At 44.4% G+C, this 13715-nt stretch overlaps 1 protein-coding gene across 1 annotated transcript in view; it reads left to right on the top strand.

The window, feature by feature from the left end:
• Positions 1–13103, top strand: part of LOC120954867 (putative neural-cadherin 2) — a 141645-nt gene extending 128542 nt beyond the window's left edge. Inside the window, exons 7-13 of the mRNA XM_049608282.1 lie at positions 3912–4049; positions 4745–8364; positions 8439–8609; positions 8702–8943; positions 9042–9251; positions 9464–9612; positions 9713–13103. Coding sequence (XP_049464239.1) covers positions 3912–4049; positions 4745–8364; positions 8439–8609; positions 8702–8943; positions 9042–9251; positions 9464–9612; positions 9713–9769 — 4587 coding nt within the window. The 3' untranslated portion in view covers positions 9770–13103. The remainder of the gene's footprint in view (positions 1–3911; positions 4050–4744; positions 8365–8438; positions 8610–8701; positions 8944–9041; positions 9252–9463; positions 9613–9712) is intronic.
• Positions 13104–13715: the final 612 nt, after the last annotated feature.

Consider the following 13715-nt stretch of genomic DNA (forward strand, 5'->3'; position numbering starts at 1 on the left):
GCTCATGAAAATAAACATGTTTTTAGTATTGGGCATCGGTCGTCATATCTAATGGGGTAGCTTTCAGCTTTCATTCAGACATTCATCGTCACTTTCCCGGTGTATCCCAGTGTTAGCCTTGTTAGTGCTTGCTCGGCACAAAATTAAATGAGAGTTTAAATTGAATGGAAAAATTGTTTTTTTTTTCACATTTTCGAACCAAACCATTCGTTTGCAAATAATTCTCGTAAATATTATTCAATGTTTTTACCGTCTCTTTTTGCGCTGCAAATAGTCATTACACGTTACATCGAACAGGATTAATATAATAAAAGCAGCAAAAAAGCAGCGGTTGCCACCCGTACCGATAAACGTCACATATTCAAGAAAACCCATTTTCTATACGAACCGAGCCGTCTTCAGTCTTTTTTGCTTACGTGAACAGAAGTAAATTTTCAGTGAGGCAAAAGCATAATCTTAGTTACCGAGTATCTTGACGTGCCTCTGGTGGCCATACATGATCCTCCGGATTTCTCTCGTTTCAAACCTTCGTATCGCACGCTAGACTTTGTTTGCTCCCAGTATTTGCAACGTGACGGGAAAACGATAACGACCATAATAATGTCAACGTGAGATCCACGAAAACCATGATGGGACTAATTTTCACCAACCCTTTAGCTGGTCTATCCTGTTGTCCGTAACAACGTGCCCATTGTAAGCACAATTTGATGACGGTAAAAGTCAGTAATCGAATAGCTCGTACTGCCACCGGTTGCTTCAGTACTCGTCAACAGGACCACTTCGCTCTCAAGCTCATCCTAACGAGGCGAAGGATAAATATTAATAAGTTTGTGACGGGGTAGAGATGTCGTTACGAATTCTATCCTGAAAAATACTTTACTGTATTCACTTTCGATCTCTTTGCCTCTGTTATTCCGTTTTTCTCTTTGTTTTTCTCTTATCGCTGTCGAATGTCTCAAACGATCGTTATTTGTAGCTAGAGGTCCGTTGATATTTTCATACCAGTGCAACTATTGCCTGGCATCTCAACGTATACGAAGACGCTGTTCCTACTTCGAGTGTCGTGAAGTACCTGCTCATACAACATGCTAGAGTCGGAGGTAGTATCACACTTTGTCATGTTCCCAGGGACATCGGCTGCCACTTGCGTCATTTGTGTTTTTGTGCAGATATTGTTGTTATTGTTATTGTTTATTATATTGTTCCTACTTGTTGTTTAACTGACTCATTTTATCCTGAATGCACTTGTGTGTTTGTTGTGTTTGTGTGAGTGTGTGTTTTTGGGGGGGGATTTTACGCTACGCTACCGTTACCTAAATTTTTCACATATTCTCGCGTGTCTGGTGAAGATTGATGGTTCACAGCTGTCACACATTTAAAGTGCTTCAATTGCTTCGGCAGAGGAAAGCAAAAAAAAATGCAGCAAATCCAGACAAGCAGCAAAGCCAGTTGTTAGCAAAGCAATTTCGCAAAATCAGATCGCTATTTAATGCCACAGGCGCTTTGCACATCCGGTGAGCGAGCTACATTCGGTCGCCGCGTCGGGTAACTCCTGTGAAAAACGTTTTGCATAATTATGAGCTATCACCAAAAATTAACGCATCGTCAGCTGGCTTCTGATTGTGAATTTACCCCATCTGCCTTTGCGTTGGGTAAACGTCACTCGGTGCTTTGCCGCGCTGGATGGCCGCCAACACCGGCTATAATGAATGTGAAATCTGAGAAGTAAACTTTTTAATGAATATAAATACACTCTCTTAACATATTCCTTCCGGTTGGCGTCGGTATGTTGCGCTTGTTTGCACGCCTTCCCAAAAGCTCATTTAATGTGACCCACATCATCGTATCCTTGACACAGATACGTCCCCAGTACCGACGATTCGGCTTTGAATGATACAAACAAACATACACAATGTTTGCACCAGAAATAGAATCGAATGAACATGGTGTAGCTGTATGCATAAATTTGACCATTTCGGCACGTCCACCCTAAGCTGCACCGACAACGACAACGCAACGACACAGGACAAAACGCTGAGAACCGTACAAACTTTTGGAATGGAAAATCCGGCCCACAGGCCAAGAAAAATACAAGTAGATTGGGGAAGGAAAGTGTCGTCACGTGGAAACTGAAACCAGGAGAAGACAAAAAGTTATGCAGCTATCGAGGAGAATGAAATTTCATTAAAATTTACATAACCACCGGCGAACTGGTTGTGTCGTGCTAACTGCTTTTCGGTTACTTTTTCTTGTTTCCTTTGCACTTGCCATGAGGACACAGGAGTACAGCTCTTTGCTGATGGAGACAAAAACTCTATTCTATTTACTTGACGCCAATTTTCTCCGCTATTGTATGCCACCTTCATGCACGGCCCTCTTGTTCCTTTCGTAGCAGCAACAAAAAAATACAGCAAAAACGGGGCTATTTCAATGTGCGGCACGACATTGAACTTTCCCTGTCTCATGAGAATGGAGCGAAATGGACAGAAATTAAACAAGAAACAGGTTGAACATATAAAAGAACGATTAGAACGATTCTTGTCGTGTTCGGAAGGGGAAATTTCTTTTGCTTTCGTTGCTATTGAACCACTTGTACAGTGCTTACGGTGCGCTACAGCAGCGGGGAACTTTTTGGGAGTGGTCCAATGGAAAAGTTCTTTGCAGTGCCGATGCGCTAACGCAATGATAAAATTCACAACGCACTGCTCAGACGATGTAATGGAACTTTGCTTTTAAGTGCTCGGAGGGCCTCTTCTTACCGCGATGCATCCAACCGATTGATTACTATCTTCCGTGCATCCTCTTGTGTCCCCGTCAGTGGAATGGTGTAATTGCATCAGTAAACATGATGTTTGTTTTACAAGCAAATACACCACGTGGCTGGCTGCAGCCTCCCATCCATGCAGACACCCGATCTCCGTCAGGACTTGCTTCACTTGGTCTAGTCATCGAGTTCGCTGTGCTCCCCTGCGCCTTATGCCTAACTGAAGATCGCTGTCGAACACCTTCTTGGTGGGGCATGAGTCCATGAGTGCATGAGTGGAAAACATATCGAACAATTTCTCCTCCAACCAAATGAATTACTTCTTAGTATTCAACATCATTGAGGAGTGCAATTTGCAGCAAAAAATGAAAAAAATAATTTTCCAACTGACAGACGATGGCTGTTCAGAGCCGTGTTAAGCCCAACCGACCTACCCAAACACGCCAGGTGTACGTTGATGTTTTCTGCCCGATCTCACTGATCCAAACGAGCAAATAGTTATGCCAATCATCCGGGTACAAAGCATTCATATTTTCCGTTTACGTTTGCTTGTTTACTGACTGGGTTTGACAGGACAAGCAACAAACCTAAGATAGGCTATCGCCTAGTGGCTTTGCAATTCCTGCATTTCATTGAGTCAATCATCCTTCTTTGATCGATTTCGGTAGTTCGTAGAAACAAGCGTTCCCTTTTATTTACTTTTCTTAATTTTCGTGTTTCTCCTTTAAACGTGTTGTTGGATTTTGAGATAGGCAGAACACCAACAAAAATTAAACAAGAAAATGTTTGTATAGCTAACGGAGCACGTGGGCTCCTGATAAGAGTACCCCACAAATCATAAATAAATAGAGTTAGAAATCCTGTGTTATTAACTTAGTTCTTCCTCCAAGTTTTAGGGAGCATTGCTATTCTTGGGAAATTCGATTCTCATTAAGAGTGGCAAGACCTCTGTAGTAAATTCCGTTGTTAAATAGGCGGAAGTTTGCATCGGGATGCCAGCCTTTTTCAAGGCTTTTACTCGGGAGTACTGCTCCTCTTTCTTAATACAGTTCACGAGACGGAGTAGGCCGTAGAAACCTACACGTGTTTTTCATCCACTTGCTGCTTATTGCTTATCAATTGATGACTTTCTCCTTGCCCTGAACAGGTTACCGCCTCGGATGCCGATGTGGACCGACTCAACAACATCATCTATTTCCTGACCGGGCCCGGTATTGACATCGAAAATCCCTCCGACAGCAACTTTGACATCAACAAGGCCACGGGGGAAATATTTGTGCTTAAGGTAGGTCAACATTCTGCACTTAGAATCGTACGCAAGATTTAATCACCGTTGTCTGCCAGTGACGACAGACAAAACGAAAGCACTGCAATTAACCGTAACTGTTAATCGAAAGAATACGAATAACAAATGAGAACTGCGGAAAGGGATGTGAAAACCGTTTTGTTTTGGAATTGTTTGACCGTTGAATGTCTTTGCAGCAGTTTTTTACTATTGGAAAATTCCGCTATAGAAACTTAACGTCTGCAAGAGTTAATGTGCCTCTACTGTGCAATGAAGCCTTGGAGTGATGGAGAAACTTTTCCATAGCAAAACTAGATTGTGGTCTGCTACAGTTCCGAATAACTTCCAACTTGTGCCATGTGCCGGGTCTCGAAATTATTCGTGTGGGACCAAAAGTACACTCTATTGAGCTCGGTATACCGGACACTAGTTTAACCTCAAGTAAATACAGTATTTCAATAAAAGCAAGCAATTTTGTAAACTTTCTCTTGTCGCAACGAACAAAACCGACACAATGGACCAGCAATGTCCCGAGTCTTGTTAGGCTTTATTAGGTCAAACAAAATTTCATTTCGAAATTATTTAATAGAATAATACATTCCAGTCTTTGAGATCCGTGATGATGAAAACTAATAACTTGTTTTTCCTCTTTTGCCTATTGTTCTCCTTCCCCAACATTTCCTCCAAATGTCCAGCCCCTCAACCGAGATCCACCACACGGACGAGCGTCTTGGAAGTTTACCGTCTTTGCGCAGGACGAAGGAGGCGAGGGTTTGGTGGGCTTTACGGAGGTGCAGATCAACCTGAAAGACGTCAACGACAATGCGCCTCAGTTCCCGAACGGGATTGCGTATGGCAACGTGACCGAAAATGGCACTATCGGCATGCACGTGATGACAATAAAGGCCGAGGATTATGACGATAACAACGAAGGCACCAACGCGAAGTTCATTTACTCGATCGAAAAGAACGTGATCCAAGAGGATACTGGTTTACCGATCTTCGACATCAACCCGGACACGGGACTTATCACGACGGCGGTATGCTGTCTCGATCGAGAGAAGACGCCCGACTACTCGCTGCAGATAGTGGCCACCGATGGCGGAGGTTTGAAGGGTACGGGGACAGCTTCCATCAAGGTGAAAGATCTGAATGATATGCCGCCACGGTTCACCAAGGACGAGTGGTTCGTCGAGGTGGAGGAAACCGACGATAGTGTGCTGCCCGAGGCACCGATACTGACCGTGACGGTGAATGACGATGATGAGATAAACAATTTCCAGTATAAAATCATTGAAAGCAGCGGTTACGGGGCGGATAAGTTTGCGATGGTCAAGAACGCGGACGGTACGGGAAGTTTGAAGGTGGTCCAGCCGCTAGACTACGAGGATCCGTTGCAGATAAATGGCTTTCGATTTCGGATACAGGTGATCGATAACGATGAGATTGACGAGAGCGACAAATACCACGTTGACCATTCGTGGGTGATTGTGAAGCTGAAGGATATTAACGATAATACGCCTCGTTTCAAGAAGCCGCACATCGAGACGGCTGTGTATGAAAACGCGGACGTGAGGAAAAACTTGGGCACCTTCAAGGCGGTCGACATTGACAAGGGCGGTAAGAGCAAAATTACCTACAGCATTAACCGTGCTACAGACCAGAAGCGCACGTTTGCCATCGGCCAGGAAGGTAAAGTAACGATTCAGCGTGAACTGGATCGGGAAGCGATGGCGAAACACTCGCTCGAAATTCTAGCCACCGATGACGGTGTACCACCGCGCACGGCCTCTGCCATCTTGACTGTGCTGGTGAAGGACATCAACGATAATGCGCCGGTATTCGCGGAAGATTATCGGCCCATTCTGCTCGAAAACTCACCGCCTTCGAAGATCATCGAAATCTCCGCCGTCGATAAGGATGACCGACTAGAGGGCAATGGGGCACCGTTCCAGTTCCGCATGGACCCGGACGCAGACGATGTGATTCGGACGTCCTTCAAGGTGGAGCAGAGTAACAAGGGTGACGGTATGGCGATCATTTCATCTCTCGGCTCGTTTGATCGCGAGTACCGCAAGCAGTACACCATTCCGATCGTTATTAAGGACTCGGGCACTCCACCGCAAACCGGCACCAGCACGCTGACGATCACGATCGCTGATCTGAACGATAACATCATGCAGCCCGGCTCCAAGGAGGTGATCGTGTACAACTACCAAGGCCAGGCGCCGGACACACCGATCGGGCGTGTGTTCGTTAACGATCTCGACGATTGGGACACCTCGGACAAGCTGTTCTATTGGGATGAGGCCGAGAATCCACGCTTCAAGCTAGACGACACATCCGGCATGGTGACGATGCGGCGCGGTGCACGCGAGGGACGCTACAAGCTGCGCTTCAAGATCTACGACCGCAAGCACGCGCAGGAATCGTACGCGAACATGTCGGTGGTGGTGAAGTACATCTCGTACGAGGCGATCGTCAACTCCGGCTCGATCCGGCTGACCGGCATTACGGATGAGGACTTTATACGCATCTGGAACTATCGCACCCAGAATATCTTCCGCAGCAAGCTGGAGCGGTTCCGGGACAAGCTGGCGGAGCTGCTGAACGTGGATGTAAAGAATGTGGACGTGTTCAGTGTGCAGATGAAGGATCGGTCGGTGCCGCTGACCGATGTGCGGTTCGCTGTGCACGGCGCGTACTTCTACAAGGCGGTGCAGCTGAACGGCGTGATACTGCTGCACAAGGAGGAAATCGAGCAGGAGGTGGGTATCAACATCACGATGGTGAACGTGGACGAATGTCTGCTGGAGAATGCGGATTGTGCCGGGTCGTGCACCAGCATCATCGAGGTCCAATCGAACCCCTGCCTAGTGAATACGAACAAAACCGCCTTGGTTGGGGTGCAGATCAACTCCACGGCGGAGTGTGTGTGCAGCTCGCGTGAGTACAAGCAGCAGCAGACCTGCAAATCCCATTCCTGTCTGAACGGTGGTCGCTGCACCGATTCCAAGTCGGGTATCAAGTGCTCGTGTCCACCAGGTTACACGGGGCCCCGCTGTCAGCAGGTCGTACGTAGCTTCCGCGGCAGTGGCTGGGCCTGGTACCCACCGCTCGACATGTGCGACAAGTCGCACATTAGCGTCGAGATCATCACAACGAAGCCGGATGGTTTAATTTTCTACAACGGACCTATCACACCACCGAAGGAGGACGAAACGTGCAAGCAGCTATCTGACTTTATTGCACTGGAGCTGGAGCAGGGCTATCCCCGCTTTCTCATCGACTACGGCTCGGGTACGCTAGAGTTACGCATCGCGACCAAACTTCCACTCAACGATGGCGAATGGCACCGGATCGATCTGTTCTGGGACACTGAGCAGGTAAAGATGGTGGTCGATTTCTGCAAGACGGCCGAAATCACCGAAACCGACGACGGCAACCTGGTCCAGTTTGTCGACCACACCTGCCAGGCGCTGGGCAAGGTGCCGCAGTTCAACGAACATCTGAATCTCAACACGCCGCTCCAGATTGGCGGTGTGTTTAGGGACAAGTTTGACTACACTTACAGCCGCTGGCAGTACATGCCGGTCGGGGTCGGTTTCCAGGGGTGCATTCGTGAGTTTAAGCACAACGGAATTCTGTACGACCTGTCCCACCCGGGACTGTCTAAGGGTAGTGCGCCCGGTTGTTTGTACACGCAGGAGGTGTGTGATCTGAATCCACAGGTCGCCCGGTGTCTCGAGCACGGCAAGTGTGTCGGTAGCTATGACGAGGCAAAGTGTGAATGCAATCCCGGTTGGACGGGCACGTACTGCAGCTTGCCGACCACGCCGACCACGTTCAAAAAGCACAGTTACGTGAAGTACGCGCTCAGCTTCGAGCCGGACAAGTTCACGACGCAGATTCAACTGCGGTTCCGCACGCGTGAAGCGTACGGCGAGCTGTTCCGCATCAGCGATCAGCATATGCGCGAGTACGGCATCATTGAGCTGAAGGGTGCCAAGGTGTACTTCCGGTACAGCTTAAACACGGGCCAGGTGGAGGAGCAGGAGGTAGCGTTGACGGCGGTCGAAGTGGATGACGGACAGTGGCACGTGGTGAAGGTGCAAAGGTACGGCTCAGCGGCCATCCTGGAACTGGACGGGGGTGAGGGTGCCAACTTCAACCAAAGCTTCTCGTTCGACGGACATCAGTGGCTGTCAGTGGACAAGCAGGAGGGTGTGTATGCGGGTGGCAAGCCTGAGTTCACTGACGTCAAGACGTACGATGGCATATCGGACTATCAGAAGAGTTGCATCGACGATATAAGGTAAGTCTAGCGGGTATGACCGCAAAGCTTTTCAGGGTTTTCGGTTTTGATAATCGCTTCCCGTTCCTCTGCAGATTGGACGGTAAAAGCTTGCCACTTCCGCCAGCCACTAACGGTACCCAGTGGGGTCAGGCCACGATGGCAAAGAACATCGACCGCTACTGTTCCTCCAACAATCCTTGCCAGAACGCGTACTGTCCGGATCCGTTCGAGTGTGTCGACCTATGGAACAAGTACGAGTGCGCGTAAGTACCTCGATGTCCACTGAGAGAAATCGGGTGTATTTTTGGTCACACAGTTAACAGCTTGTGTTTGGATTGAATCTCTTTCGTTACAGCTGTGGCGATGGTATGATTATCTCACCGGAAGGCAAGACCTGTATCGACCGGAACGAGTGTCTGGACTATCCGTGTCTGAATGGGGGCACTTGCATCAACCAGGAGCCGCGCCTAAAGTACAAGTGCATCTGTCCAGACTCGTACTGGGGTGAGAGTTGTGAGTTTTTGAAAGAACGACAAGCGCTTAAATTCAGCACCAGTGCCTTGGCCGCCGTTATAGCCTGCCTATTACTGATCATTAGTAAGTGGAGTCGAGTTTGGGTGTGCTTTAAACATAATTTTGCAAATCTTTTCTAAAGACAAGTTTTGTTTTTGTTTCTTCCTTTCCACACGCAACAGTTTTGCTGTTTGTTTATTTTTCCTGCTCCCGGCGTCGTTCGGCTAACTTCAACAAGAAGCCGGCCACCAAGGACGACATCCGCGAGAACATCATCAACTACTGCGACGAAGGTGGTGGTGAGAACGACATGACAGCGTTTGACATGAAGACACTCAAGATTCCGATCGGACCGCTGCCAGAGCTCGTTCAACATAAGGTACCGCCAGTACGTAAGTAGCATGTGCCGTTTTGGGGGTTGTATTGACGGTATGTATTCCCCTCTTCAGCATCGCCCTATCTTTATTTGTTGCTTCAATGTTACAAGTTGTGTACATCAGTCTTTGTGTGCAATCTAATGGAAAGCTCATTTAAAATCGTAGGCCAACAATGCTTGCTAACAATATTTTATTATGATCTGTCCATTCCACGAACGCACCAACAGGTCCAGATATTGCCGTCGTGTCCGACCAGGACGTGTTCCTGGACGACCCGAAGCGACGCGCCGACATCTTCCCAGCCTCCGGGCCATTCGACGATCTGCGTAACTACACCTTCGAAGGTAGTGGGAGTACCTCTGGTTCGCCAAGTCAGGTAAATAAAAAAAATCACCTAAAGCCATTATAATCTTCCACACCTGCACACGATGATAAACACCTAAACTGACCTTCCTGTTCCTACCGTTCCACCACAGGTGATGATGATGAGTATAGCTTTTCAGCCACATGAGGTCCCCGTTTCGATAAGTTAGTCAATATTTACGAACCAAGCAAAGCGTAGATCGAAAATGATGATATTTTCTTATAGTAGTTGTAGCTGTGACAGGTGCTGTAGGGATCTTGTTCCTGAGCTCGACAAGAAACAAGATAAGCAAATTCATCAAATATGAACTACGATTTCGGTGATTTTCTCAATAGTATGCGGGTGATCGGGTAGATATTTTTTGTAAAATATTCTTTAAAATCCACACACACACACATACAAATACCCTAATGATGAAAACATGATCGTACGATCCAAAGTGAGAATGTTGCGTTGTATTTTTACAATGCATCAGTTCGCAGGAAAACGAGAAGTTTCAAAAGTGATAAATGTGCATAGTTTCATAGCAAATTGAATTCGAAATTTATTAACCTCCAATAAATGGTTCCGTCTGGCTACAAACATCCAAACGATGCAACACGCAGGGTTAGATCTCTCGAAGATTGAGAGCATTAAATGCTCGCTATAATTACGCACGGAAAATGGAGAATTCCTGTAACTATTCAAGCAATGATATACTGTAATAATGCATGTAAAAATCTAATCTGCAATCTATGTACATGTCTATCTATGTCATGTCTCATCTCGACACGCATTAGTTTCGTGCCATTAGGGACACTGTAAAAAAACAAACAGAAAGTAGTTCATTTTGAAAGGGCAAACTGGCGGAAGAAAACGAGTTCCCTGAGCAGAAATTACATGGATGTGAACTACAAATGGGTTACTAGATAATAAGGCCGAGAGGGTGATTTAAAAAAAAAACTAAAACTGGCATATTTTTGTCGTCTATTTGCAAAATGTGTAACCGTGTTCCTTGGGAAGGTGGACGAAGCCACATTGCCATGTTGGTAAAACGCATCCAGAAAATGATCGATCAATGTTGATCTGGTGAATGAAAATCCACGCAGTAACAGTACGTTGTAGCTCAATCATCAAATCTTTAACGTTGTTGCTATTGTTTTGCTGTTGATTGTTTCGTTACTGCAATAGAACAACACAATGCGATAGTGAGAGACGAAAACTCTGCTCAATAGAAGAAAGTCTCAAGAAACCTTGAAATGGCAAAATGCCGCACACTTCATTATTCTTAATCCGTCGCTGTGATGTAAACCTCCCTCCTCCCGGAAAATCACAAAACATAAGACCACTAAAATCAAAGCAGAAACAAATAATCAAACAAACCAACAAACGCACAACAACCTCGTCCAACGTGGATTGCAAGCGGACAAAAATTACAAACAAAACTCGAAACTCAATCAAAAACTCCGACGAAAAAAACAAAAATCTGGAGACAAAGGCTTAACCGGACAGGTTACATAGCAAACACATACTCACCGTCCACTCAAATTGCCGGACAATCTGCTCGTTTGATCGGAATGAAAATTTCAATGAATCACAAATGAAAGCAAATACATCGACAAAACCATCCGCATAACAAAAAATTCGGTACGATTTTATTTTCTTCCTTTTTTGATGATTACTCCTTCAATAAAAAGGTAAAAATCGTGTAGACCGTTTGGTGAAGTCGATCTGAGCGTTTAATAACACCAGCGCTGTTTGGTTTCAATTTTCTAAGCCAATGTCTCTTCAAACATCCTCCACTGTTTGTTGGGATACTTTACAACAATGGAATCTTTTGAAAATCATCTGTTTTCGCAAGGATCAATAAAAAAGTTGCATTTTGCTACGACAAGACAACTGAAGCCACTCGCCTGTGCAAAGCAAAGAGTAACTTGTGTATTCAATCAATTACGATGAATGTTTCTGTCACTAAAAACGATGATGCGGTAAATCAGACGCAGGATAAGGATGACAGTGATTGACATGGGTCAGGAGGAGAAGCAGAACATTTTAGAAGTGGATCAAAAGAGCTTTCGTTCCGGCGCTGCAGATGAGCTGTACCATGGAGCTTTTGTTTGCCAATTTGCGAAGCGTCTATTGACACAACTTCAATCGTTGCAACGAATAAACGTTAGGAAAGTGCAGTTTGCATTTTCATTTCGCTCAACAATACTACGCGTCCCGATGCCAGAAATGCATCCCGATTTTACAGTGCAGTTTCGCTGAACAAATAGCACACTGAAATGATGGTTGATAATGTTTAGTACCCGGTCAAAGCAATTTCTTTCGATGGAAATTTCATTCATCTATGTGCTATATGAGCATGCATTTACTTATTTTACAAAATTATCGAAGATAAAGGACCTCAGCATTTCACATCAAGGTTCAGTCGTGTGTTCTATGTTATATTTTTTTGTTATGGTTATTAATATCGTCGTGTGTATCCAAACAGACTATATTTTCAATCAAACTACAGCGATTGGTGTTGCTAACAAAAGAAAAGATTATTACTTACGATTTCTAGATACTGCTACCCACGATTTGAAAGCATTGTTATTTGGTTCGCTGAATCAAGTCCAAAGCCATGTTTGATACTCATCTGTCGACAAGATCGGTGAACGAGGTTGTAATAAAAGAAATCATGAAACGTGAACGGCTCGTAGCATTAATAAAAAAGGAACCATTTCAATAATAGCTGCGATACGAACCGATTTACGTAGCAAATACAGTTGATTCGTCTAATTGTATATGTGTATATATGTAAGCAAAATGAAGGAAATTGTAACATAAAATACCAGAAATAAACAAAAAGAGTATTTCGCCAGAAAAAATTAACACAAAAATAAATAAAAAATATACATACTCGTATCGCAAACATGTCTCAAGGGTAGTTATTGCGAAATGAATACTAACGCGGTGTAAATTCTTTGCCGAAACGATTTATTGTTTTACGTTTGCCAAAAAATGAGTCTTCGATTCCAGCTTTTGGTTTAGAGACCTTCTCCGTGTACTGTCGCCCTTTTTATCCTTTCCTTGCTGAACCGAACGCGATCGCTTGAAACCCGAACCGATATCTTATTTCAAAACATGCGCTTACGACAGGTCGTTGGGTACCTTGCAAAAAGGTTCCAACAGAAGTTGTCGATCAGCGATAGGTTCTCTTATAAATCGATTATTTCCATACCATCTCTGCGCTTAAACTTGACTTAGATTTTATAATGATTAATATACAAAACAAAAATTACATACGAATTCCAAAGCCATCTAACAAAACGGAACATTTCCAATGATGCGCGATTCTTCATTGAAAGAAAAACGTCACACATTAAACTAAACATTAGTTTGTGAGTCATGTTTTGATTTTAAGATTTTATCATATATTGTGTTATACAAGAAGGACGATAGGATGTGTGACAAAAATTGACGACGAAACACAAAATGAAATGAAAAAGTCGTAAACCTTTACATACATACATGATGTGTATCAAGGATGTTGTAAAGATAAGACTTCAATAAAAAAAAAATCAAACAAATCTGGCCACAGGTGTGTTGCATTCTTTTTTATAACTTTTCTGAAAATGAACGAAAAATGGTTACTCTAAATAACAGGAGCCGGTTATTTTGGTGTGAATGTGAAATAAAAAATCAAAATAATTTCCTGGATACAATAGTAATGCAAATTAAACGATTTCAATGGGTGAGTATCGAATTAAATTTGTAAGAATTCCTAATGAATATATTAATTCACTGAATGATGCTTACAGTCCTTTTTCTATCATTTGACATTCAATGTTGCTTTATTTACTTTTACCTGAATTTATTTTGTAGTTTTACTCAATGCTGAATTCAAAGATGCGCTCGTGCGGGTTCACGCAACATCCAGTAAAAACAAATTGATTACAAATGCCTCACAAAGCGGCTCAACCTGTCATAATATCACATAACAATTCACTCTATACACAGGAAGCATTCATTTTTTGGTGTTTGTTTTTGTCCTGAAGGAAGTAAATTGTCAAAAAATTTAACCCAGAAGCATCTTGGCTTAAGCAATTGTTCATAATGCGCTTCAATCTGCTTACAATCTTCTGTGGTTC

The sequence above is a fragment of the Anopheles coluzzii genome, chromosome 3, assembly GCF_943734685.1.
Source record: "Anopheles coluzzii chromosome 3, AcolN3, whole genome shotgun sequence".
NCBI classification, from domain to species: domain Eukaryota; kingdom Metazoa; phylum Arthropoda; class Insecta; order Diptera; family Culicidae; genus Anopheles; species Anopheles coluzzii.